General features: G+C 38.9%; 1 protein-coding gene across 3 annotated transcripts in view; it reads left to right on the forward strand.

Annotated features, from left to right (window-relative positions):
- Positions 1 to 25,816, forward strand: part of AFG1L (AFG1 like ATPase) — a 244,257-nt gene that overhangs the window by 80,726 nt on the left and 137,715 nt on the right. For all 3 annotated transcript variants that reach the window (XM_049896727.1, XM_049896561.1, XM_049896642.1), the window contains 3 exons: positions 137 to 238; positions 1,170 to 1,300; positions 10,837 to 10,936. In XM_049896727.1, the coding sequence (XP_049752684.1) occupies positions 137 to 238; positions 1,170 to 1,300; positions 10,837 to 10,936 (333 nt within the window). The remainder of the gene's footprint in view (positions 1 to 136; positions 239 to 1,169; positions 1,301 to 10,836; positions 10,937 to 25,816) is intronic.

The raw sequence follows: 25,816 nt of genomic DNA on the forward strand, positions 1-25,816 counted from the left end.
AAAAAAGTAATATAGTCTTAAGCTTTCCAGTAGATCAGAGTGTGGTTTCATCATCTTAAAACTAATGAACAATCATTAAAGCAATCAGTACTTACTGTTTAATAGTATTCTTTTTTTTTTTATTTTAATTTTTAAGGTACAGGAAAAACAATGGTGATGGACATGTTTTATGCTTATGCGGAAGTGAAGAGGAAAAAACGGGTTCATTTTCATGGCTTCATGCTAGATGTACACAAAAGTAAGTTAAATATACGAAAGTAGTGATTTTAGCAGGCAAACATTACAGAAATAGTTTTCTTCATTGAATGCACATATAATATTCTTCAAAAATTAGATTTTTGCTTAAAGTGAGATTTTATCTGGTTTAATTTATTTTGTGCTATTTTGAAATAGTCAGTGATATTTTTGGATTTGGTCCTAAAGGCAAATTGATTACTTCCAAATAAGAGAATGGAGGCTGCTATAAGAAGTCAGGCATTTTCCATTTCTACTAAAAAGCAATAAAAAATGGTAAAAACTCATCTGTTTCAAGAAGGCATTTTTGATTAGGCCCTTTACTCTGTGTCTCCTTAGCATGTATGTATTCACTTTGTACTTGTACGTATGCCTTACTGCCTTGTTAGTGTTCTTGTGCTGTTTCATTTTTGCATCGTCTGCTAGTTACACTGTAACCTCCCCAGGGTAGGAACATTGTCATTTTCTCCTAATACTTTCAGCATTTAGTACAAATATAATGATGAAGTGGGGCTGGCGTCAGTGTATTAGCCTGGAGACAAGGGAGTATCCTTGATTAGGTATGCTAGACATAACATGTAGAATCATGCAGAATCACATCCCCACCCCCACCCCTGAAATCCTTAAGACTGAGATGGATCTGTCCAGCCAGCTGCCTATCTCTTTGTCATCTCTGAGGTGATTAAAGAGTGGAGGTGGAATGACCTCCAAGTTTCCTTACAACCACAGGAGTAAAATAATATTTGAATAATTTATTTTGAGGTAGAGAAAATGCAACTAATTTTAAAAATAATCAAATTTGATTGTATATCCAATTTAAACATAATTTTCAGTTCCACACTAGTTTCATTTAGAAATTAAAAAAATATGTTATAGTTGTCTAAAATATACTTTTAATATAATATTTGGTTTCCGTTTAATTTCACCCATTTAAGGAATACATCGTCTTAAACAGAGCTTGCCAAAAAGGAAACCGGGATTCATGGCTAAATCATATGACCCAATAGCTCCTATAGCTGAAGAAATCAGTGAAGAAGCTTGTCTCTTATGTTTTGATGAATTTCAGGTAAGGTAGAGATTTTTCATAGGTGTAGAATGGTATATGAATGAAGTGGTGAAGATTTAAATTCTGCGTCTGGTTTTATCATTGTTTTATAAATTGATCTTATCGCTTATCACCTCAATTTTACTGTTTTTAATCCAGGAGTTAGCAAACCACGGCCTGCATGGGGCAAATCTGACCTGCACCTGTTTTGTATGACTAGAGAGAAAAGAATGGTTTTTATATTCTAAAAGGGTTGTAAAGAAAGGAAGTAAGGGGGAAAAAAAAAAAAAAAAAGAAGAAAAACTACAGAGACCATATGCAGCTCAAAAACAACAATTTAACAATAAACCAGTTGCCGTAGAGTTGATTCCCACTCATGGTGACCCCATGTGTTTCAGAATAGAACCGTGCTCACAGGACTTTCAATGGCTGTGATCTGTCAGAAGTACATCACCAGAGGAGCTTCTGGGTGGGTTTGAACTGCAAACCTTTCAGTTAGTAGCCAAGTACTAAACTGTTTGTGCCACCCAGAGACTCCATGTGTGACTCAAAAAGCCTAAAATATTTACTATTCGGCCTTTTACAGAAAGTTTGTTTGCTCCTAAATTCTAATCAATGGATTTATAGTTCTCCTATACCAAGAGATAATGTAATGGTTACAAAATAATGTTTTTAGAAAGTGTTCTGTAAAACAACGTAATTTATTGTCTTTCAATACAATATATATAATACAAAGTATATTCTTTATTGCTTATAAGAGCAAATATGGCATGGAAGCAAACACTATGTCTTATTCTATATCTTATGTCACACCCAGTGTATTATAATACTAGATGCTCTAGGTTAGGAATTAATTTCCTTTTATTTATCTGCTTTCTTTAGTAGTTCTGAACTGTAAATATTTTTTCTGTAATGCTTATCATAAGCAATTGATTATTGGAATGGAAATAGAAAAGTCCACAGGAACTGAATATAAGGCTAAAAAGAAGGCTTTACACCCAAAGCTTTTGAAAAGTATTTCAGAGGTGGCCCAGAGAACTCCTGCGTCTGACTTCCTAGAACAAAGGCCCAGAGAGCTGTCAAGGGTAGGAAGCTATCACTTGTTGTGTGCCTACTCTGCGGTAGGCTCTGGGTGATTCACATATCTCACTTAAGCCTCGTAACATATCTGTGATAAAGTGTGGGAATTGCCCTAGTTGAACTTGTAAAGCTTCTTCTAGTTTTAGGATTCTGTGAAATTATGCATTTAAATTGGTAGTGAGTTATTTCTTGCCCTTCTGTGCTTTTAAACCTAGATTAGGAGAAGATGGTGTGGCTAGGAGGCCTTTATCCCAAATGATGTGTGATGGGTCTCCTTTAGCAACTGGATAGATATAGCCAGCAAGAGCCTTGATTTATGATGGGAGGAGGAAAGAATTTTCACCAGGAAACCCATCTGGAAAGGAGGAGGAATCCTTGCTTCTTTCTCCCTTCATGTCATATTAAGACAGCCAGGTGTTCACCTTTTGTATTGTAAGCTACAAAGATCTTCAGAGGAAAGGCTTGTGGAAGAGGGCAGATGTTCCCCTGCCACTCCAAAAAGGCATACTAAGTTCATCAGTGTACAGCAGAAAGAGAAGGGCCTCATTTATGAGTTAACAGTTATGGCCTTCAAGAACAAAAGTCAGTCTTGGTTTTCCCTTACTAGCTTTTTAACCAAAATACCGCTAAATAAAATTGAATTGTCACAGTTCAATTTTTGATTAAGGTATTGAAATTAAATATTTTTAAAGTACAATATTGATATACAACCTTTGCAAAATGATTCATGTTTTCCAAAGTATCCTTACTTCATTTGATCTTATAGTTATTATTATCTATCATATACATGAGGAATCTAAAAGCTTAAGAATTTCCTAGGTATCATCTAAAAGCCATTACACTTAACTTCAAAAATGTAGATTTCAAAACATTCAGAGAAATGATTGGCCTGTTTCTGTGATGTGAGAGCCACTGAAAGGCAAGATTATTTAAGAAGGTTAGGAAGCTATGAAAATCTGGCAGGCGACCCTGAAGAAGATACATAGCAAGTAGGGCCAACTTACCATTAGACATAGTAGGCACTGTGACTAGGGCCTTGGTACCTTTAGAGGCCCAAGACAGTGTTTTAATTAATTTCTTTTAAAATTTGGGGGAAAAAAAGAATATATCAAGAATGAATATATTGTAATGAATTCAGGTGGATTATATTTGTCTTTATACCAAACACAGTCATAAAATAGAATTTTATATGTGTATGCGTGTGTTTGTGTGTGTGTGTATTTTTTTCTTTTTCTTTTGGAGGAAAGAATTCAAGAAGGCAAAAGTGCCTAGGACCTATGAAGGTCATAATGCCACCCCGCTAGTGGAGTCCTAACAGTCCTAAACCTGTCTGGTTTCACTGGGGATTCTCTAGTGAGTTCGGATTTCAAAAGGTTGATTCATAGATAGGAAGAAGGAAACAAAAGCAGGTATCAAGATACCGATGTTCCAAATGAGCTGAGTCTTCCAAAAGAAACGTTGTTGTGTGCCATTGAGTGCTAATTCCGACTCACAGTGCCCCTATAGAGCAGAGTAGAACTGCCCCTAGGCTGTAATTTTTTTTTAATCTTTATGGGAGCAGATTGCCACATCTTTTCTCCCACTGAGTTTGAATCGCTGACCTTTTTGTTAACAACCAAGCGCTTAACCAGTGCACTACCAGGGCTCCTTTGCAAAAGAAATACAGGCAACAAAAAGGATTTTTCAAATGATATGTTAAGGATGAGGGAGATCAAGGGGGATGCAGGCCTTCTGCTTATAAAATGTTGCTTGTATACAAAGAGAAAGTGGATGTGATGGAGATGTCTGTCATTGCCTGCCCCATCCAGAGTTGGTTCCATGTACATTTGTTCAGTTATTCCTCTACTGCAGTTGCCTTATAGGGCCTTATTCTATGCCACAGGACCTTATCTGTCCCCTAGCTGAATAGACCATGGCCACACATCCGACCTTTGAGTGGCTAGTCCACAAGTTTGTCAGGAACCGTGGGCTTGTGTGGTATTGCCAGAGGATTCTCTCTTGTGAACTTGAACTAAAAAGCACAGAAGGAAGTTCCCACTTAGTAATAAGCCAGGAACAAATAGAAAGTAATTGAATCACATGAAAGGAAGGAGTACTAGGGTACTCCCTGGACAGCTGCTCAGATCTCCACATACCTTAGTCCTGAGCTCCAGCTCCCATGAAGTGCCATTAGTGCCGATCTCGGCCAGTGGCTGAAGTAAACCCCTTTTCTTCAGCTTGTCTTGTGTGTCTGTTTCTTGCAAACAGAGTCTTGATGGGAATAGAATATTCACCTCATAGTTTTCTCCTGTATTCTATGTCAAGAGGGATTTTCTTATAATCTGTAAAAGATAGCATAATCATTGGTTAAGAAGTAACTGGGGGAATGTCACCTTCCTTAAAATAACACCCATTATCTCCAGTGGAAGGAGAATTACAGATGAGCTAAAGCCCAAGAAGAACCAAGAGATTAAGTATCTACTAGGATGCTTTTGGAGTCTTGGTGGCACAGTGGTTAAGAGCTCAGCTGATAACCCAGAGGTCAGCAGTTCAAACCTTCACCAGTGGCTCCGAGGGAGAAAGATATGGCAGTCTGCTTCTGTGAAGATTGCAGCCTTGGAAAGCCTATGGGGCAGTTTTACTCTATCTCATAGGGTCACTATGGGTTGGAATCGACTCGATGGCAACAGGTAGTAGTAGTAGTAGTAAGATGCTTTTGACTGCAGGTAATAGATAACCCAAGGAGCTCTGGTCGCACAGTGGTTAAACACTTGTTTGTTAACCCAAAAGGTCAGCAGCTTGAACCCTCCAGTGGCTCCGAGAGAGAAAGATGTGGCAGTCTGCTTCTGTGATGATTACAGCCTTGGAAACCCTATGGGACAGTTCTGCTCTGTCCTATAGGGTCACTATGATTTTAAAGTGGCTCGCCAGCAGCGGGATAGAGAACCCAACTTAAAGGGCTTAAACTCTGGGTGGGGGGAGTCGGGGCGGGGGGCAAGATTATGTTATATAAAATCATGTCATTCCTCCTCCTCAAACCCTCCTGGTTCCTCTCTGACCTTATCTCCTATACGCTCAGCCTTGCTCATTGCTCCCAACCCTATTTCCTTCGTAGATTAGGTGACCGCAGTGAATAGTTTTGTGCTATACCAAATGCCTCTTTCCCACTGAGGAAATATGCAGAGATGACAAAACATGGTTGAATATTTAATATATTGCTTTTATTTGATTCCAGATTTCAGTGTAGAATTCTAGTATGTTATAGCTGACCACACGGGAGACCCTTTTCCCTTGAGCAAGGTTGGCCTGAATTGTCCTAGCATGAAGAAAGTTAATAGTCCCACTCTTATTTTCTCTACAGTTTCAAACTGCAATCCATGCCTGCATATACCCAGTATTGAGAACAGCCAGAGAAAGAAGAGTGTACGGGGCAGAGCGTGCCCCCTAAGGGCAGAGCTGATCTCTGAGCAGATTTTGTAGTTTCAGTGTCCTGGACTGTTTTCTTCTGGTCTTGGAAAAGCTCCTCTAGCACACCAAATCTGCTTTATTGCAAGTTCAAATCCCTACTTATCCCACTTTTCTGAAATTCAAGAGGATAAAAGGGTACTCCAAAATATTGCCACACCAGCACTCTGATCCCCGCATCCACACAAGCCAGAACAAACAGAACTTTGCACTGGCCATTCCCTGTGTTGGAGCTCTTTTCCCCCAGAGATCCATAAGGCTAACCATTTCCCTTCTTCGAGTCTTTGCATAACTATCTCCTTCTTAACAGGCCTGTCCTGACACTGATTTAAAATTGCTGTTTGCCATTGACCCCTATACTTCCAATGCTCTGTACCCTCCCCTTTTCTTCACATAACATGTATCACCTTCTTTTTTTAAATGTAAAACAAAAAACCAAAAAACTCATAGCGTATCAGCTTTTAACATATTATATAATTTACTTATTTATTATGTTTATTGTCTATATTCCTCTACAGGAATGTAAGCTTGAAGGCAGGGGGTCTTTGTTGGTTGATGTTTCCTAAGTGTCTAGAATAGTGCCTGAGAATGAATGAGTAAATCCTAGTGCCAAATGGTAACTATTGAAGTAGTTTCCCAACTGTAGCCCACTCTCTTTATATGAAGTAGCATTTCTCAGAAAAATCACCATTTACAGAACCCAAGATATATTCCAACCTAAACCCATATTTTTTCCTGTTGATATGGTGAATTACGTTATTTTTTGTTTAATAGATGAAAATGGTATCTTATTGTTTTAATTTACATTCCTTTAAGTAATAATAAGGTTGAAGTTTTTCCACATTTTTCCTTACTAGTTAAATCCACCTTATATGAACTTTCTGAGGTTTTGCCCATTTATGTATAAGGATGCTGACATTCCATCTATTATATATATTCTGTAATAAAATTAGCTACTGTTTATTAAGTGCTTTCTGTGCTCCTGTGTTCTTAGTTATGGTACTATGCTATGGATATTTCCATCTACAGCTAAATTCTATACAGCTATACATATAAATAATATGGAATTATACTATCATACATGTCATACATAGGGATAGTTAACATTTCTTGAGCATTTACTATGTGTTTCATAACAATTTTGCAAATAGGTATTATTACTGTCTTCATTACATTGATGAAGAAGTTGAGGGTCAGAGAGGTTAAGTAACTTGTCCAAGGTCATAATTTAGACCCAGGATCAGTGCTGTTAATCACTAGGAACAACTATGTCCTACATCCTCCCTGGCATGTGAAGTCTTGTAGTATGTGTTTAAATATACAGTTGTAGAGTTGGGTGGGGTTTTAGTAGATGTCTTAATGAGAGAATCTAAAAATTATCCTTAAATCTATTAAGCCTAGTACAATACATTGCTAAATAGGAAAGAGTTTTTTCTGTGCTTTATTCTTAATGACAGACTGTCTACAATCATTTCACTTTTAAAATTGAATTAGAAGTCTTGATTTTTAACTAGTTATTATTGGCCCTTAAAAAAAAAAAAAAGGCCCTTAGGTGGTCTTAATTAATATAATATTTATTTTACTAGGAAGATGAATGGGAATTATTGCTGCTTAAAAGCAAGGACATGCTTTTTCTTTTTTGTACTCTTGAGGTTAAGGGATTTTGAAGATTATATTTTGGTAGAATTCAGATTACATTTGCGGAATTTTTTTTTTTTATTGTGCTTTAAGCGAAAGTTTACAAGTGAGGTCAGTCTCTCATACAAAAATTTATACACACCTTGCTATACACTCCTAATTACTCTCCCTCTGATGAGATAGCACAGTACTTCCCGCCCTTCTCTCTCTTCGTGTCCGTTCGGATAGCTTCTGGACACCTCTGCCCTCTCATCTACCCTCCCGACAGGAGATGCCAACGTAGTCTCATGTGTCAATTTGATCCAAGAAGCTTGTTCTTCACCAGTCTTGGAATGTATTTCTTATTGGCTTGGTCATCTTTATTAAGTGTAGCACTTCAGTTTTACCTGTCATAAACTATTCTTATTTTGCTGGAGAAACATGCCTCATAGGTTGTTTTTATGTGTTTTAGTTGCTGAAATAAAAGAATAGCTTATCCTCAGCTTTCTTTAGGGTCTTCATTATGTCCTCTTTGAATATTTATGTTTCTTGTTAAACTGTTTATGATTCTGAAGACATTAGAATGCTGAAGGAAACCAATTTAAAAAAAAACATTCATTTCCTCATGTCTCTTTTTAGGGACACTGGATAGATGTTTTACTAATACAGTCCAAAAAAATAGAAATTCTGATGAGCAGAATATCATGCAAAATTCTCCTCCATAAGTTATCAATATCATTAAAAAAAATAGTTTTAACCATTTTTATAAAGCAAGAAAGCTGTTAAAAACTGCTAATAAAAAATAGGTGCTTATTTTTGTGCTAATACTAATTACTGATAATGCATGCTTATGTTTGTAACTCATTATATGGCACTGTACCAATCAGTGGATGACTGAGACTCAAGCACTTACACATGTAAATTAACCACTAGATTTTTTTTCTTTTTTGCGTAAGTGAGTCATAATGGAAAGCAACCCTAGGTCATAAAAAATCTTTTCTCTTTAATGCTAATGAAATGTCTCCACTCTTTATTAGCAGACTGCTCTTACTGGTAATCTGAAACTTTATTTTTTGTTCCTTATGGTAATGAGGAAACCCTGGTGGCATAGTGGCTAAGAGCTACAGCTGCTAACCAAAAGGTCAGCAGTTCAAATCCACTAGGCACTCCTTGGACACTCTATGGGGCAGTTCTCCTCTGTCCCATAGGGTTGCCTGTGAATCAGAATCGCCTCGACAGCAAAAGGTTTGGTTTTGGTTTATTGGTTGTAATGAAATACTGGGTGCTGAAAAAACCCATGTGCCAAGAATGTGTGGCCAATTGTCTTCTGTTCAGTTATACTATAAAATTGCTGGTCCCCAGTGAAGCTGAACAAGTGCGAGGACAAGATCAAAACACTGGCACCAGGCTACGGCAAGTGACTCTTTCATTAATTAGCCATAGCTCCTCCAAGTTAATTTACTTTGATAGGGCAAAAGCATTCTGTAATACAAAAAAAACAAATTATAATTCACCCACAAGCCTTTATTGTTTGCTGTCTTCAACTTTCTGTTTAAACCTTTGCACTATGTTAATAGCTAAATGTCCCCTCACTTTTCTGAACCTTTGGGCACAAAAGCTATTTAAAATTTTTTTTTAAAAACATCAGTGATATAGTCAAATGAACATTTTTATTCTCTGACATTGGGTAACTTTAAATTGACATCATTCTTTTTAAAAGTCAGTGTAGTGGGAGTCCAATTTAAAAATGCAGTTGCTTCTTTAAAATTTCCAAGCTTGTTCTTTCCTCTCATCAGAAATGCCACTGGTGTTTAAGCCTTTGAGAAGGACCTTCTCTGTGAGTGTTTTTGTGGAAGCAAAATTTGTCAGTGATTCTAAGCTTCAAATTAAATAATATCATCACCGCTTTCCTTTTCTTTTTAATCACCACTTCGGAAGTTCCTGAAGTCTTTTTAATTCAAGGAAACGTCAGTTTTTTCAGTTAATGTGTTTTAAAAGTTACAGCCTGAGACAGCAAAATATGACCTGTACATCCCCATTTCATGGTTTTTTGTTTTGTTTTTATTCAGGTGAGAAGGAAATACACTTTTCAGTGGGATGTCAGCTGTAAAGTGAATGATGCTCTAGGCCTGTATCACCCAGGTTGTTGTTTATTGTGCTATGGCTATTCAGTTGGTAGCTTTTAGTATGTTGATCTAATTGAAAGAATTCTACTAGCTTCTATGTCCTCTAATATGATTTAAAAATAACGTAATCTATTTTGTGACATTATATATATATGTATATATATATATAAGTTTTATAGAGATTATTTGAAATGCACCATTAAAGATCAAAATATTTTAAAATTAGGAGTACCTTTTTTAAAGCCCATGTTATTGTATTCTTAGGGGAAGGCAGAATGATTAATATCAACCTTCAGTATACATTTATTTTTGAAGCCAACTTCCTCCTCTCTTTAATTGCTGTATTTCCTTGTGAGTTTTTAAAGCTTTTTAAAAGTTATCATTAAATTTACTTTTTAATGTGAATTAAAAAATTTTTACATAGATCAATGGTTATATGAATCTCTGTAACTTAATGCAGATGGAGTAGTTTTATCTGCATTATGCATTTCTAGTTTTGCCAGAAGTTATTTTTTAAAGCACCATGCTAACCATTCTTAGAAGGTTTTTTTTTTTTTTTTTTGTAGAAGGAATATTTGTGTTTGCGAAGGTTAGCAGAGGCAGGCTGTGCTGGAAGTGACTGCAGTGCCTTTTGATTATTCATGGACAGTAATAGAAGGCACTTAAAAAGAACAATGAAATTGCTTATTTTTGTGATGGGCCATCTGTTGAATTGTTTTGTGCAACAATTGCACAATAGTATCTATGTCATATTATTCTATTTTCAACAGCAGCTGATTATGTCTCACTGGCTACTTGTCCTTATTTCTAAAGTCCCATGACCATTTAAAGTCACCTTTCCAGGGACCTTTGCCAGAAAGGTATTAGAAATCTCAAACAGCCTGTGTATCTTTTTTTCTCTTTTATTTTCTCTCTCCTTCTTTTGGAGGGTGTGGGGTGGGAGGAGGGGGTTGGTCATGTTAGTTCTAGTTAATTAGACTTCCTAAATGTTTAGGACAATTACTGTGCTTTCCACCTGTAGTTCTATAATAGAAGTTAACATTGAACCATTTGATAATTTGCGTAGAAATGATAGGCTTGCAGAAAAAGAAGAGTCAAGTTTAAAAGACTGTGATACAGTCTTTCATGCTTTTAATTATCTACTCTTTTCTTCCTGATGATAATTAGAATTTTTTCTCTTGGAATTCACTTCCATGTTAAATAAATAAATAAATAAATAAGATGAGCCATTAGCAAATTTGTTCGAACAGAAGTGAAATTAAAATAAAACAAATGTGTTGTTGTCCATAGGTCACTGACATTGCTGATGCCATGATTCTGAAACAGCTTTTTGAAAATCTGTTCAAAAATGGGGTCGTCGTTGTGGCAACATCCAACAGGCCACCGGAAGGTAAAAACAAACATTGTGTTAGTCTTACCCAATTAGGTAGAAGCTAACGAGCTTCTAAAAATCCACGATTTTGTTAATAAATCTGGTGACTTTGCTTATTATTAGTTTTATAACTGGCTTAATCTGAAAAATCAGTGGGTATTTGTATTTGAAAAGTGTTTATGTTTTTAGCAAGCTAAATCCAGGTAATCTCCCATGTTTGGTGCACTTGCTGTTTTTCTCTGAATATTAGATGTGTCGTATGTGTGTATCAAAAAGAGTGGGCCTGTCTACTTTTTAAGGGCCATAAAAGAAACGCAAAATGAAAGACAAAACTCCTAATTAAATTTTAGAAAAAAGACTTAAAGCTCACTTGCAGAAGTCGTTTCTAATACTCCCTGTTAATTTATCATTCTAAAGAAGCACTTGTATCTTGTTAATAAAGTGTTCAGGAATTAAAATACAAGTAATACGTAGATAAAAACAACAAGTTTAAAGTCTTGTATCTTTTAGCCCATGATGTGGTCAGTTGACGGTCTAAGGCCCTAAAAATAATATTTTATGCAGATAATGGTAACAATTTTTTTTTAAAAACCAAAAATGAAGGCAGTAGTCTGTTTCTCTTGTTTTCTGGTTGGAAGGCCTGTTTCTAAAATATCAGTTCTACCAGTTTAAAAAGTAACCATGGAGAATTTGCTGTAGTCCAGTTATTATGCTATATGCTGAGTATTTCAATATGGTAAGGTTTGTCAGGGCCGGAAGACAGGTAGGCAGCTGGCTCTGCCTCAAGGAGTTGGGAGAGCTATGGGACCATTTTTGGAGGTAAGCCTGGATGGGTAGATAGAAGCCAGATTGTGACCTATTCTTCAACAAATCTTTATTCATTTTTCAGAAAATAATTATTGAAAGCTTGCTTGCTTATTTATTTATTTATTTATTTATTCATTCATTCATTCATTCCCTTTTGCCTAGAATGCATTTCATAATCTAGGTGGAGGTAGGGCTTGACTCAACTATATTTGACTTGTTGACTTAATGTCATTGATATTACCTTCAAACATTCAATGACAAACCATGTTCATAAAAAGCAAAGTGCTAGAACAAGCTTGGAAACCCCTTAGCTAACAAAGACTGCTGAAAGGAAAATTGCAGTTGGTTGCTCAGGCTACTGCAGTGCGGTAAGCTGAGCAAGGATACTCACAAGAGGAAGTTAAGGAACATGCCAGAGCTCCCAGCTTTGTAGGAGTGGACAAAGTTATAGGCCTCCCAAGGTAGTGTGCAGAAATGAGACATACAGCTACTCTTCTGGAGAAGATTGAAAGTTCAAGATGCAGAGTTGCAAAAATTGGACATTAGCCACAAACCTATAGAAAGCCTTTTCTAAAATGAACCATAGAAGGGATGCTAGTCATATGCCAGGGTTTTAGCCATAGCAGATAAACAGTCTCCATAAATAACTTAATATTTTAATATAAAGAGGGTGACATACATGTAATTTCATGAGTGAAGAAACAAGACTCAGAGAGCCTTACTCTTAGTAGTTTAAGATCCCACGGACATTAGGAAAAGGCAAAACCGTAGGATGGAGAATAGATTAGTAGTTGCCAGGGGTTGGGGCGGGGGAGGTATATGACCACAAAGGAGCCCACAAGAGGATTTTTTTGGGGTGATGGAACTGTTCTATATCCTGATTGTGGTGTATTACATGTGTTAAACGTATAGAATGGTACACCAAAAAAAAGTTTACTCTGTGTAAATTTTAAACAAATCACATGGAGAGTGAATGGCAGAACTGGGACTAGACCCTAGGTTTTGTGACTCTTTTATTACACTGTCTTCTAAATTTTCTCCTTATTGAAAATACTATCCCAGATAGTTTTATTTTTTTTTAATAGAACCTATTTATTCTCAGAATGCTGGAAGAGGCAGGGAAGGAGCCTTCTTGGCAAAGAGTTGAGGGAACGCCCAGTGGCTGCAGGGAGAAGGTCCAATTTGAAGATCCGAAAGGAAGCCTGTATGGCTAGAATGTAGAGAGCAAGGGGAAGCAGGATGTAGGGAGGTGCAAGATGAATCTGGAGATATGACAGCTAGGCCTTGTAAAGCCAAATAAGGATTTTGGACTTTATTCTAACAGAAATGAGAAGCCATCGAATTCAAATGCTTTAACTGGGGACTGACAAGGTTGGTGTTAGAAATATCACTTGTAGTGTGGAGAATCCAGGAAAACACATTGGGAGGCTACTGCAGTACACTGGTCAAGAAACAATGATACCTTGGTATAAGGCAGTGGTGTACCGTTTTCATGCTGCTGTATGTAAGATTGCTATGAATCAGAGCTGACTTGACAGCAACTAACAACAACAACAACAACATGTTGGTATAAGGTACTTTACCCTCCAGGGAACATTTGGCAATATCTGAGGACATTTTTGATTGTTTCAACTCGAGGTATGTGGAGGAATGCTACTGGAATATAATAGGTAGAGGCCAGGAATGCTGTCAAAACATCCTCTGATGCACAGAACTACCCGCACAACAAAGAATTATCTAGCCAGAAATGTTCAAAGTGCTGAGACTGAGCAACCCTGGTATAGGGTGATGGCAATGGATATGGCAAGAAGGATAGATATAAAAGAGATTTAGGAGGTAAAATGGACTGCACCTGGTGATAGGCTGGAAATTTAGGAAGGAAAGGATAGTTTCTAAACCTCTGGCTTGTACAACTGGGTTGATGATGGTGCCTGCCATTCAATAAAGACAGAAAATTCTAGAGGTCAGGAGTCCAGAGATGATATTGTCTGGTGGAAAACACATTCTTTTTGCTCCATTGATCCTTTAGCCTCTCTGTTTAACTTTCTTCTGCTTCAGCACCTCATTCTCAGGCAAGAATGTGGGTTGTTTCTGGTAGTGGTGAGAGTTACAATCATACCTTAATCTTTTATCAACTAATAATTTCTTAATTTATAGACTAATTGTTAATTATAAGAGTGTATTGGAGACCCTATGGGACAGCTTTACAGAGTCTCTATGAGTCAGAATTGACTCGACATCACTGGGTTTATTATTAATTTTAAGAAGAAAATGACAAGAAACATTTAATAAGTAATTATTAATTTTAATAGAAAATTACTGATAGCCAAGTAAAAGCAACACCAGAGTTTAGGAACCTAGAAGGGTAAATAGATATGGAGGGGAGTGGTCTGCAAAAGTCTCTTAGAAGAGAAGAAAGGGAAGCAATACTTGAGGGGGTTGGAGGGAATAAGGTGCCAAAGACTGACTTCCTGTACAGCATTGTTTTGCTAGTCCTCAGTTCCAATTCTTCCTTTGCTTAAATCCAAGGCCTCATCTTCCATACACTATGCAGCTGTTAAAACTGTGTCAGCTCATGATTAAAAAACCAAAACCAAACCCTTTTCCATCAAGTCGATTCTGACTCATAGCGACTCTGTAGAACTGTCCCATAGGGTCTCCCAGGAATGGCTAGTGGATTCAAACTTCGGACCTTTTGGTGAGTAGCCAGCCTCTTAACCACTGTGCCACCAGGGCTCCTAGCTCCCAGCTCATGATTAATACCTTAATTTTTATCTTCCTGTTTATTTTTTGCCCTCAAGGGATTTTCCTTATTTTATTGCAAGCTTACAATATGTTTAGTATATTTTAACCAACATTTCTAGATGTCTTATAGTGATAATATTTTATATTTTCCAGGATAATCTGGTTCAGTCTCTTAAACCTGAGGCAGAGAGGATCTTGGATCAGAGCCATAGCAATAGGAAATCACTGGAAAAGTTTCAGATAAAATACACCTAGTGTGTATTCAATTTCTTATTTTTACAAAATCTCAAGCAAATTATTCATTTAACAATTTTGTTATTTAAGTAAATACTTTAATGCTCATATACAAATAAAATTTTATTTTTCTTAATGATTATAGTGTCAGGTCATTAAAAGAGCCAGAACAAAAAGCCACAATTTAAAATTTCACATTTACGGCTTTCACTTTTGAGGTTCTGAAATGACATTTTGTTAATTTCGTGATACTCTACCGCAGTCATTGAGTCAACTGTGACTCATAGTAACCGTACAGAACAGAGTAGAGCTGTTTCCAGTAGTAGGGTTTCCAGGGGGTAGCTGGTGAATTCAAACTGCTGACCTTTTGGTTAGCAGCCAAGCTCTTAACCACTGTGCCACCAGGGCTCCATGATACTCTAGTAAAGACAAATTAAATATAAAATTTAAATAAGAAAAGAGATTAAATTATTTAAATTAAGTCAACTAAAATAATCATTAGAATCGCTAAAGTGTAGAATTGAAACTGTGGAAAATGAAATTAGTGGTATAGAAAAATGAACTTAGAAGCCCTGTCAGATGCAGGAATAGAATAAAGAAATAAAATGATGATGAAAGTAAATAAGTTCCATGAAGGAAAGGGGACTTAATGTGAGCTTATTAGAAATGTTTGAATGAGAAGATTGATCAAAACAGTTAAGTTGAATGTAAATGAATATTTGTAGTTACTGCTTGCCTATATATTTGTAATTTTTGTGTCCCTATGGGGGAAAGTTTACAGATACTGAATGACTGTCATTATTTGTGACATTGATAACTAGGGAAATATACTGTAAAATATTTTAGAGTTTAAAAATACCTCTACTTTTCAAATTACTAGAAGAGACAAAAGATCACAGAAAAAATAGTTCTTAAACAAAAGATAGAAAACAGAAGGAACAGTAAAAACAAAACAAAACAAAACGTGAAACAAGATCAGACATTTGAATGGCAGGAAATATAAGTGGGTTAGGTTCCTCTATTAAAACTGAAACTCTTTTGGTATGGCTGGTAAATACTTGATTTACCCTACAACTATAATCCTTAGCAGATAAACTTCAGCATGGCCAGGAATCAGGGGCACAGGTCCACTGCCCCTGAAATTGAGAAAGGATAGGCTGAACCCAAGGAGTCCCAAAAACCAAAAAGAACCCAAACCCAGTGCTGTCGAGTTGATTCCAACTCAGAGCCCCAATGGACCAAATAGTTAAGTGCTCTGCTGCTAACTGAATGGTCAGTGGTTCAAACCCACCACTCACTCTGGAGAAAGATGTGGTAGTCTGCTTCTGTGAAGATTATACCCTTAGAAACCCTTTGGGGCAGTTCTACTCTGTCCTGTAGATTTGCTGTGAGTTGTAATCTACTCAGAGGCAACTTTTTTTTTTTTTTTTAAATATTCATGGACAAGGATTCCTGGAGCCACAATGGTTAAGTGCCCGGCTCCTAAACCAGAGGCCTGGGATTGGAAATTACCAGCTGCTCCATGGGAGAAAAGATCTGCTCCTATCACTACAGGACAGTTCTACTCTGTCCTATAGGGTTGCTGTGAGTGAGAATTGACTTAATAGCACACAACAACAATAACAACATACTTTTGGAAGTATTCCATTTGGGAATAGGGTTTTCCTCGTTCGGTGGTTTGTTATATTAATGTAGGGTGTGTTTTAAGCCAATCGCTTTTGAGTTATAAAAAGAACAGATTAGGCACAGAAGCAAGGAGGCACAGATGGAAGAAGATACGTGTCATGCCACGTGACAATTGCCAAGGAACCGAGGAGCAGGAGCTGAAAACAGACAAGGACTTTCCCCAGAGCCGGATGAGAGAGAAAGCCTTCTTCTAGAGCCAGTGCCCTGAATTCAGACTGCTAACCTCCTAAACTGTGAGAAGATAAATTTTGTTCATTGAAACCACCCACAGTACAAAGACAGGTACTGAACTGTCATTTGAACTACCACCCAAGAGAAGTGTTTATAGTTTGAGTCCAACTGAAGTAATTTTCTGCTAGAACAAAAATATGAACATTCTACAGAAAATAAAACAGAATCTAAAACATGACATTCACAAGGTCCAGGGTACAATCCAAAATCAAAGAGTGAGGGAAATATGACCCATTACCAAGACAGAAAAAAAAAAAGTGAAGTTTGAAAAGTTAAGGATATGTATTGTAATCCTTAGAATAGCAACTATACATAAAGACCAACATGTAAATTTGAGAGGAACTTAAAAGTGTATTCAAATAATCTGGAAAAAAGGAGCAGAGGAGGAAGAAGCCAGAAGGGACTTGGGGACAAGCACAAATAATAGTGTAGACTTAAATGTTAATGGATTGGATTTCCAATTAAAAGGTAGACATTATCAGACTGAATTAAAAAAAAAATCCACGTATATGTTGTCTATAAGAGATATACTTTAAATATAAAGACACAGATATGTTGAAAGTCTATGAGTGGAAAGAGATAGACCCTACAGACAATAACCATACAAAGACTGAAATGCGTTGATTAATGTCATATTAAGGGGAATTCAGAAAAATTTTAGAACAGGTTGGACCTTCTCCATCTCAGTGAAGATCGCTTCCCAGGTGGGTGGGAGGTAAAGGGTCCTGGTTGCCTTCCCAAGATGGTGGAGATGGTGGTACCTCAGAGGCTGTAGCATAGTCTCCAGTGCTGAGGCAGGCCCTGCATTGCTGCCAGTGGAAAGGCCATGGTGAGTTGGGGTAAACAGGCAGCCAGCCCCTCTGTGTGCCCTGCCTCTAGAGCTGGGCCCTGTGACATCACCAGAGAATGCTGAGCTGGGTTCTGGGTTCAGTCTATCTGTGCTCATTTTACAAGATCAGTGGGCCTGTGCCCCTGACACCTGGACATGCTGAAGTTTGTCTGCTAGGGATTACAGTTGTAGATAAATACTGCATGGTGATTTGTGGAAGATGGTTTAAGTCCTAAAATCAGTTCAACAGCAGAAACTTCTTTTGTCTAGTACCAAAATAAGCTATATAAATTCCTAATCCAGGATACAGCTAGACAAGAATAATTTTATGCCTTACCACGAATATACTACTATAGTCAACAGCAGCTATGGTCATTTGATATCCAAAAGAAGAATTACTTTCAGTGTTAAAGAATTGGTTGGAAGATCTTTGACAGCATGGCCCATCTAATTTTGTAGTTGTCATTGTAGGAAATAAGTGTGATATTATTGGCGAAAGAGAAATCATAGAGAGAGATGCTAATAACTGAGCCAACTCATCCATATAATTTTTTTAGAGATCAGAGCAAAACAACCAATGACACTAACTTCATATGGAAAGGAAAGAGGCCCTGAATAAGTAAAGCATTATTGAAGAAAAAGAACAAAGTAGGAAGCTTCACAGTACCCAATCTAAGAACCTACTGTACAGCCATGGTAGTTGATACAGCCTGGTACTGGTACAACAAGAGACACATAGAACAGTGGAACAGAATCGAGAACTCAGATGTAAATCCATCCACCTATGGTCAGCTGCTCTTTGACAAAGGGCCAAAGACCATTAAATGGGGGAAGAGACAGTCACTTCAACAAATGGTGCTAGGAGAACTGGATGTCTATCCTTAGAAAAATGAAACAGGACCTATACTTCACACCACACACAAAAACTAATTCAAAATGGGCCAAACACCTAAATATAAAATCTAAAACTATAAAGAGCATGGAGGAAAAAATAGGGCCAATGCTAAGGGCCCTAAAAATGGCATAAATAGAATACTAAACATAACTAAACTTGCACACACAGCCGAAGATGAGTTAGATAAAGGGGAGCTCCTAAAAATTAAACACATGTTCAATGAAAGACTTCTCCAAAAGAATCCAAAGAGAACCTACTGACTGGGGAAAAAAATTTTAGCTGTGATGTATCTGACAAGGGACTAATCTCTAAAATTTATAGAAAATGTCAATATCTCAACAATAAAAAGATAAACAGTCCTCTTAAAAAATGGGCAAAGGATATGAACAGACACTTCACCAAAGAAGACACTCAGATGGCAAACAAACATGTGAGCAAATGCTCATGATCTTTAGCAATTAAGAGAGGTGTAAATCAAAACTACAGTGAGATACCATCACACCCCAACATTACTGGCAATAAAAACAAAACAAAACAAACAGCAAAAACAACAACAACAAAAATACAGAAAATAGCAAATGTTGGCAAGGTTGTGAGGAGATTGGAACTCTTATACACTGTTGGTGGGAATGTAAAATGGTACAACCACTATGGAAAATGGTATGGCGCTACCTGAGAAAGCTAGAAATAACGTGTGATCCAGCAATCCCATTCCTAGGTATATACCCTAAATAAATAAGAGCCATGACATGAATAGACATACGCACACTCATGTTAATTGCAGCAGTATTCCCGTAGCAAAAAAGATGGAAACATCCTAAGTGTCCATCAACAGATGAATGGATTAACAAACTGTGACACATACACATAATGGAATATTATGGAACAATAAAGAATAGTGACAAATTCATGAAACATCTCAAAACATGGACAAATTTGAAGGACATTATGCTTAGTGAAATAGCTCAATCAGAAAAGGACAAATATTGTATGAGACCACTATTAAAAAGTAACAGCAAAAGGTTTGCTCACAGAAAGGAAAAAAAAAGAAAAAATATTCTTTGATGGTTACCAGGGATGGGAGGGGAAATTACCAGTTAGACAAAAGACAAGCGTTAATACTGGTGAAGGGAAAGGCAGTGCATAATATGGGGGAAGTCAGCACAATATGACCAAGGCAAGAGAGGACTCTGAGAGGAACACAAGAATAAAGGGCAACTACGGTAAAATTGACGGCACTGGGTTTTTCTGGGTTTTTACAGTAACTACTATAGCTTTTTTTTAAAAAAAAAAAATTTTTTTTTACTATAGCTCAGACGATCCTGCAAACAATAATTTATAAATGGATTAGAGGTGTGGGGAGGATGTAAGGGAACACACTCACTGGCAGATACAGGTTTGGTGGTGGATATTTCTACATGCATGTAGAACTCACAAGGGGTTCAGCCAGGGAAACTGCTTATATAACCAAACACCTTGCGTGATGAAGTTTTTAGGCTAGAAGACAAAAGACCATAGACTCAAGGGACATCTACATGAATTGGCACAACATAGTTCATAAAGAAAACGTTCTGCATCCTACTTTGGTGAGTAGCATTTGGGGTCTTAAAAGCTTGTGAGCGGCCACCTAAGATACAACTATTGGTCTTTTCCCGTGCGGAGCAAAGGAGAATGAAGAAAACCAGAGACTCAATGGAGCAACCACACCCTGCACTATCCTGAGACCAGAATAACGAGATGGTGCCTGGCTATCACTGCCGTATGCTCAGTCTGGCATCACAATAGAGGGTCTCAGACAAAGCTGGAGAAAAATGTAGAACAAAAAATCGAAGTCGCAAAAAAGACCAAGTCTTGACTTCTGGCCAACATGATGCCATAGACAGACGCACCACGGAGTTCCTCCACAGCAAAGACCGGAAAAACCAAGCAAAACAGAGACACATGTCAGTCCTGGAACCTGAAGTGTCAAATTAAGAGAACAAGAACTTAGCCAAGCACTGGATGGAATAAGAAACTGGCAGAGAACAGAGTGAGGAGAGATACGTGCGGAGGTCCCCTATCAGCTAACGCAGGACACATTCGCCATTTTGGACTTCTGCTGGAGATAGGCAGACATGGAGCATGGGAAAGCAGCTTCACGGAGCTCTCAGCAGGAGAGACAGCCCCTGGTAACCAGTGATACACACTTTCCCACACTCGCATTCTTTCCCCACTGCTCTACCTCCGTGCTTCCTGGCTGGCAGCGGTGGCTCGGCCGGCAGGGATGTGCAGCATCCATGTCACTTGGGTTCAACCCCACCCACTTTGGAGATTGGCGGACAGGGAGTATGGGAAAGCAGCTTCACAAAATTCTCAGCAGGAAACAGAACACCTGGTAACCAGAGATATATGCTTTTCTAACCCCTACCCTTCCCCGCCCCCCCGCCTCCTTTGCTTACCACCGGCCACAGTCTCTTGGCCCAGAAGCAACTGCTTCAGCCCTGGGCCACTTGGATGCACCCCACACACACTGATCGGCTCTCTGAGTGCCATTTGTCTGTTGCTAATGTTGCTTTTTTCCGTTTCTTTTGGTTTCTTCCATGCCTCCCACCACCTCCCCTTCCTCTCAAACACCTGACTCCGTATGCCATCTTTGCCTCTTTGCTTCCTCTTGAAAGGTTGCAAAGTGCTGCTCGACTGGGAAACCACTTCCCCAGCCTGTGACACCATGCTGGTGGGATCCCCAAGGCTTTTTTTTTTGCTTTGTTTTCTTTTTCTTTTTGCTGCTTGGGAGTCGCTTCTAGCTGGGCTGCACTGCACAGCTTAGGAACCACTACCCCAATCTGCACAGTCATGTAGGTGGGATCCTTGGGGGCATTTCTTATTTCTCCTTTTTCTTTTCTGTCTCTCCTCATTTCTCAGCTCTTGTCTCTCTACACTTACCTTCTGTCTTGGTCATCTAGTACTGTTATAACAGAAATACCACAAGTGGATGGCTTTGACAAATAGAAGTTTGTTTTCTCACAGTAAAGTAGGCTAAAAGTCCAAATGCAGGGTGTCAGCTTCAGTGGAAGGCTTTCTGTCTTTGTCAGCTCTGGAGGAAGGTCTTGTCAATCTTCCCCAGGAGCTTCTCTGCACAGGAACCCTGGGTCTAAAGGACACACTCTGCGTCCGGTGCTTCTTTCTTGGTGGTATGAGGTCCCCAACTCTCTGCTTGTTCCCTTTTCCTTTTATTTCCTGAGAGATAAAAGGTGGTGCAGGCCACACCCCAGAGAAACTCCTTTTACCTTGGATCATGGAGTTGACCTGAGTAAGGGTGGTGTTACAATCCCACCCTAATCCTCTCAACATAAAGGTTACAATCACAAAATGGAGGACAACCACACAATACTGGGAATTATGGCCTAACCAAGTTAGTACACATATTTTTGGGGGGACATAATTCAATCCATGACATCTTCTTTTCTTATCTTCTGAATACCTGGCACTGCGTGACATCTATACCGCCTCTAGCCAGGCTATATTGTGCAGCCTGGAGGCCACTTCCCCAGTTTTTGCAGCCACACCTGTGGGACACCTGGGGGCTTTCTGTTTTCTTCCAGTTTTTTTTCTTTCTGTTTTTCTCCATTTCTTGGTTTCTCATCTCTCCACTCCAACAGCCAGCTCCCTTAGCACTTCTTTTTGTTGTTGTTTGTTTTTTGGCTCTTGCTTCTCTCTCCTTTTTCACATACCCATATTAGCTCCACACATTACAAACTCCCCTCTTCTTCCTGCCTACCTTTACTGTGCACTGAACATCACACTCTGAGGCAGCACAGGCATGGCCTTCTGGGACCTGCCCAGCACTGATTCCTGGCCCACCCTGTTGGTCCTAGTACATGCCACAAACAACCCATCCCTGCCCCTACCCTTCAGCTGGACCTGCTCTGCTGCACTATACCTGAGTGACTGGCCCTGCCCATTGGACAAAAAAAAAAAAAAAAATTGGACAAGGAGGTGAAAATATCGTGGCCACAGACAAGTAAACAACAAAGAACGCACAACCCATCCTGCTCTGACATAACCAAGTAAAACAAAAAAGCAAGACGAAACAAAGATCTACAGTCAAAAAATGAAGAAATTAACTACTGAATGTCCTGAAGATAGCAGACAGTATCAAAACATATTGAAAAAAAGGACAGGATGGTTCCAGTAGGCATCCAAAATAAAACACCAGATGATTTTCCAGTAGAAGAAAAGGCACTAGAACTACCCGATAGGGAATTCAACTCTCTAATATACAGAGCTATCCAAGAGTTGAAGCAAAAAGCAGACAGAAATGAGGAAAAAATAGACAAATTCATGGAAAAGGCAGGCAAATTCATGGAAAATACAGACAAAAAAAATGGAAAAATTCAGGAAAATAATACAGGAACAAAATGCCAAAATGAATTCAAATTAGAAATCATACAAAAACCACTAGAAATCCAAAAGATAACAAGATTTCAGAAATGGACAGTGTCATAGAAGGGCTGAGGAGCAGGTTTGAAATGATGGAAGACAGAATCAGTGAAATTGAAGACAAACACTTGGATACAACTCTGTTTTAACAAAAATCAGAAAAAAGAACAAAGAAAAATGAAGAAACCCTGAGAATTATGTGGATACAATCAAAAGCAAAAATTTTTGAGTGACTGGAGTTCTAGAACCGGGGGAGAAAATGGAAAACACAGAGAGGATCATTGAAGAATTGCTGACAGAAAACTTCCTGACCATCCAAGAAGCTCAGCGAACCCTGTATAGGATAGACCCCCAAAGAAAATCACCAAGGCATGTCATAATCATACTAAAACCAAAGACAAAGAAAAAATCCTGAGAGAGCTCAAGAAAAACAAAAAGTCACATACAAAGAAGAAACAATAAGACTAAGCTCTGATTATTCAGCAGAAACCATGCAGGCAAGAAGGCAGTGGGATAATATATATAAAACCTTGAAAGAAAAAAATTGCCAACCAAGAATAATATATCCTGTAAAACTCTTGTTCAAATATGATGGCAAAATTAGGACATTCCCAGATAAACAGAAATTAAGGAAATATGTAAAAACCAAACCAAATTTACAAGAATTATTAATCTCAGCGCCATAAAAAAGAGCTCTACAAAATGACAGCAATAAACTCACACCTATCAATAATTACACTGAATGTAAATGGCCTAAGTGCACCCAATAAAGAGACACAGAGTGACAGAATGGATGAAACAACAGCATCCATCAATATGCTGTCTACAAGAGACACACCTTATAAACAAAGAAGTAAATTTATTAAAAATCAAAGGATGGAAAAAAATATAGCAAGCAAATAACTACCAAAAAGAGCAAAAGTGGCAATACTAATCTTAGATAAAATAGACTTTTAAACAAAATCCACCATAAAAAACAAAGAAGGGCACTATATAATGATTAAAGGGACCCCCTGTCGTGGGTGGCTAGGTGTCATGGGTAGAGCCACCAGTCCTCAGACCCCTGATGTGGATAGGTGAGGACCGTGCCTAATAGGCAGAGCAGTGTCAAATGACACAGACTTGCCTCTCCACCGTGTAGCTGAAACAGTTGAAGTTAAATTTCAGGTATTCACTGTTGTACTGTGCTAATGAGGGCCTACACTGTTGAGATGAACCCACACAGGTCTATGCAGGGGTGAAAGGGATTCAAAGTCCGTGGACCCCTTATGCCTGTGCCTAGGCAAAGGAGCTGTTTCTGCCATGATTTTCTGGCTTAGGGGAGCTGGCAGATTATTTTTTCCTTTTTTCCCTCTCCAAGCCAGGAGAATGGCTCAGGAGAGTGCAGAGTCCTTCTTCCAGCCCAGGGGATGCAGCTGACTGGGACCCAGTGCAGAGTGGGAAGAGAGCAGGTAAGTGGGTGAGAGGTTTTTCCCAAAGAGTTATTTTTAGATTGTGGTAGGTTAAATGCAGGCACTCATCGTTTGCTGATTGTGCACTGCTCCTCACTTGTTCTGGAGGTTTGAGCAGACTCTCTGCCCTTTGGCCTCCTCTGATTTGGAAAACGCATCCCAAATGCCTCTGCTTGCCTCACCACACTCGTGGCAGTGCCAGAATCGGCCTGCAGGGTGCGGGTTCCTGCCGGGTCAGGTCTGGCAACTCCTCACTGCTTCTAAGCCATCTTTCCGTCCCCCTGCCACTCAGTCCAGTTCCTCACCATTGCCTTTGATGTTCAGGGTTCCTAGCTTGTCATATATAATTGATTCACTTGTTTTATTTATTTATTTATTTTTGGGTCTTTGTTGTAAGAGGGATCACAGGAACTGTCTGACTACTCTGCCATCTTGGCCACACCTCCTACCTTTTCTTCTACTGGAAAGTCATCTGGTGTTTTATTTTGGATGCCTACTGGAACCGTCCTGTCCTACTTTTAAAAATATATTTTGATATTGTCTGCTCTCTTCAGGGGCATTCAGTATTTTGCTCATTTATTGATTGTAGATTTGTTTCCTTCTCCTTTTTTGTTTTATTTCATTGTATCTGAGCAGACGGGCTGTGTTCTTCATTGTTTGTTCATCTGTGGGCACGATACTTGTCACCACCTTGTCCAATGGTCAGGGCCAGTTGTTCAGCTATGGTGCAGCAGGGCAGGTCCAGCTGAAGGGGAAGGGCTGGGATAGGTTGTTTGTGGCATGTACTGGGGCCTACAGGACAGGGCCTTGTGTCGGTGCAGTGCAGGTTCCAGCAGATCATGCCTTCTGCTTGGGGGTATGGTGTTCAGTACATGGTGCAGATAGGCAGGTGGGAGAGGGGAGGTTGTGATGTACGGAGCTAAATGTATATGGGAAAGAAGAGAAAGAGGACAGAGAAACAGAAACCAAAAAATGTGCTGAGGGAGCCTGTGTCTGGAGTGGCGTAGACCAGGGGAAGCTGTGTGCTGGTGGCTTTCTAGCCAGGCGGTGAGACACAGCCTGTTAAGAAGGGACAGATATGGCACATGTAGCTAGATGGGTGGGAGAAAAGAAAGGAAGGAAGGGAGAGAGAAATTAAAAAAAGGAGAGAGAAAGGCACACATGGCTAGGTGGTTGAGAATAAGGAATTGAAGGAATTTAAAGAGAGACAAGATACCAAGAGAGAGGAAAAAAAAGATGCCAGGTGGCTGAGAGAAAGGAAAGGAAGGGAGGTAGAGAGAGACAGAAAACTGGGAAGAAAAAAAAAAAGCCCCAAGGGAGTCCACTGGAAATGTGTCCACAGCTGAGCAGTGCTGCACAGCCCATCCAGAAGGAGCAGAGATGGCACATGGCACCAGGTGTTCAGGAGAAGTGTATGGAAGGAAGGTAGGGAGAGCCAGAAACTGAAAACAAAAAAGAAGAAAGAAAAGGAAAATGCCCCAGAGGAGCCCACCGGAAGCAGATCTCTAGCCGAGTGAAACTGCACATCCCTTCAAGAATGAGCAGAGATGGCACAGAGTACCAGGCGTTTGGGAGAAGGGTAAGGAAGGAAGGTATAGGGA

The sequence above is a fragment of the Elephas maximus genome, chromosome 1 (genome assembly GCF_024166365.1).
Source record: "Elephas maximus indicus isolate mEleMax1 chromosome 1, mEleMax1 primary haplotype, whole genome shotgun sequence".
Taxonomy (NCBI): domain Eukaryota; kingdom Metazoa; phylum Chordata; class Mammalia; order Proboscidea; family Elephantidae; genus Elephas; species Elephas maximus.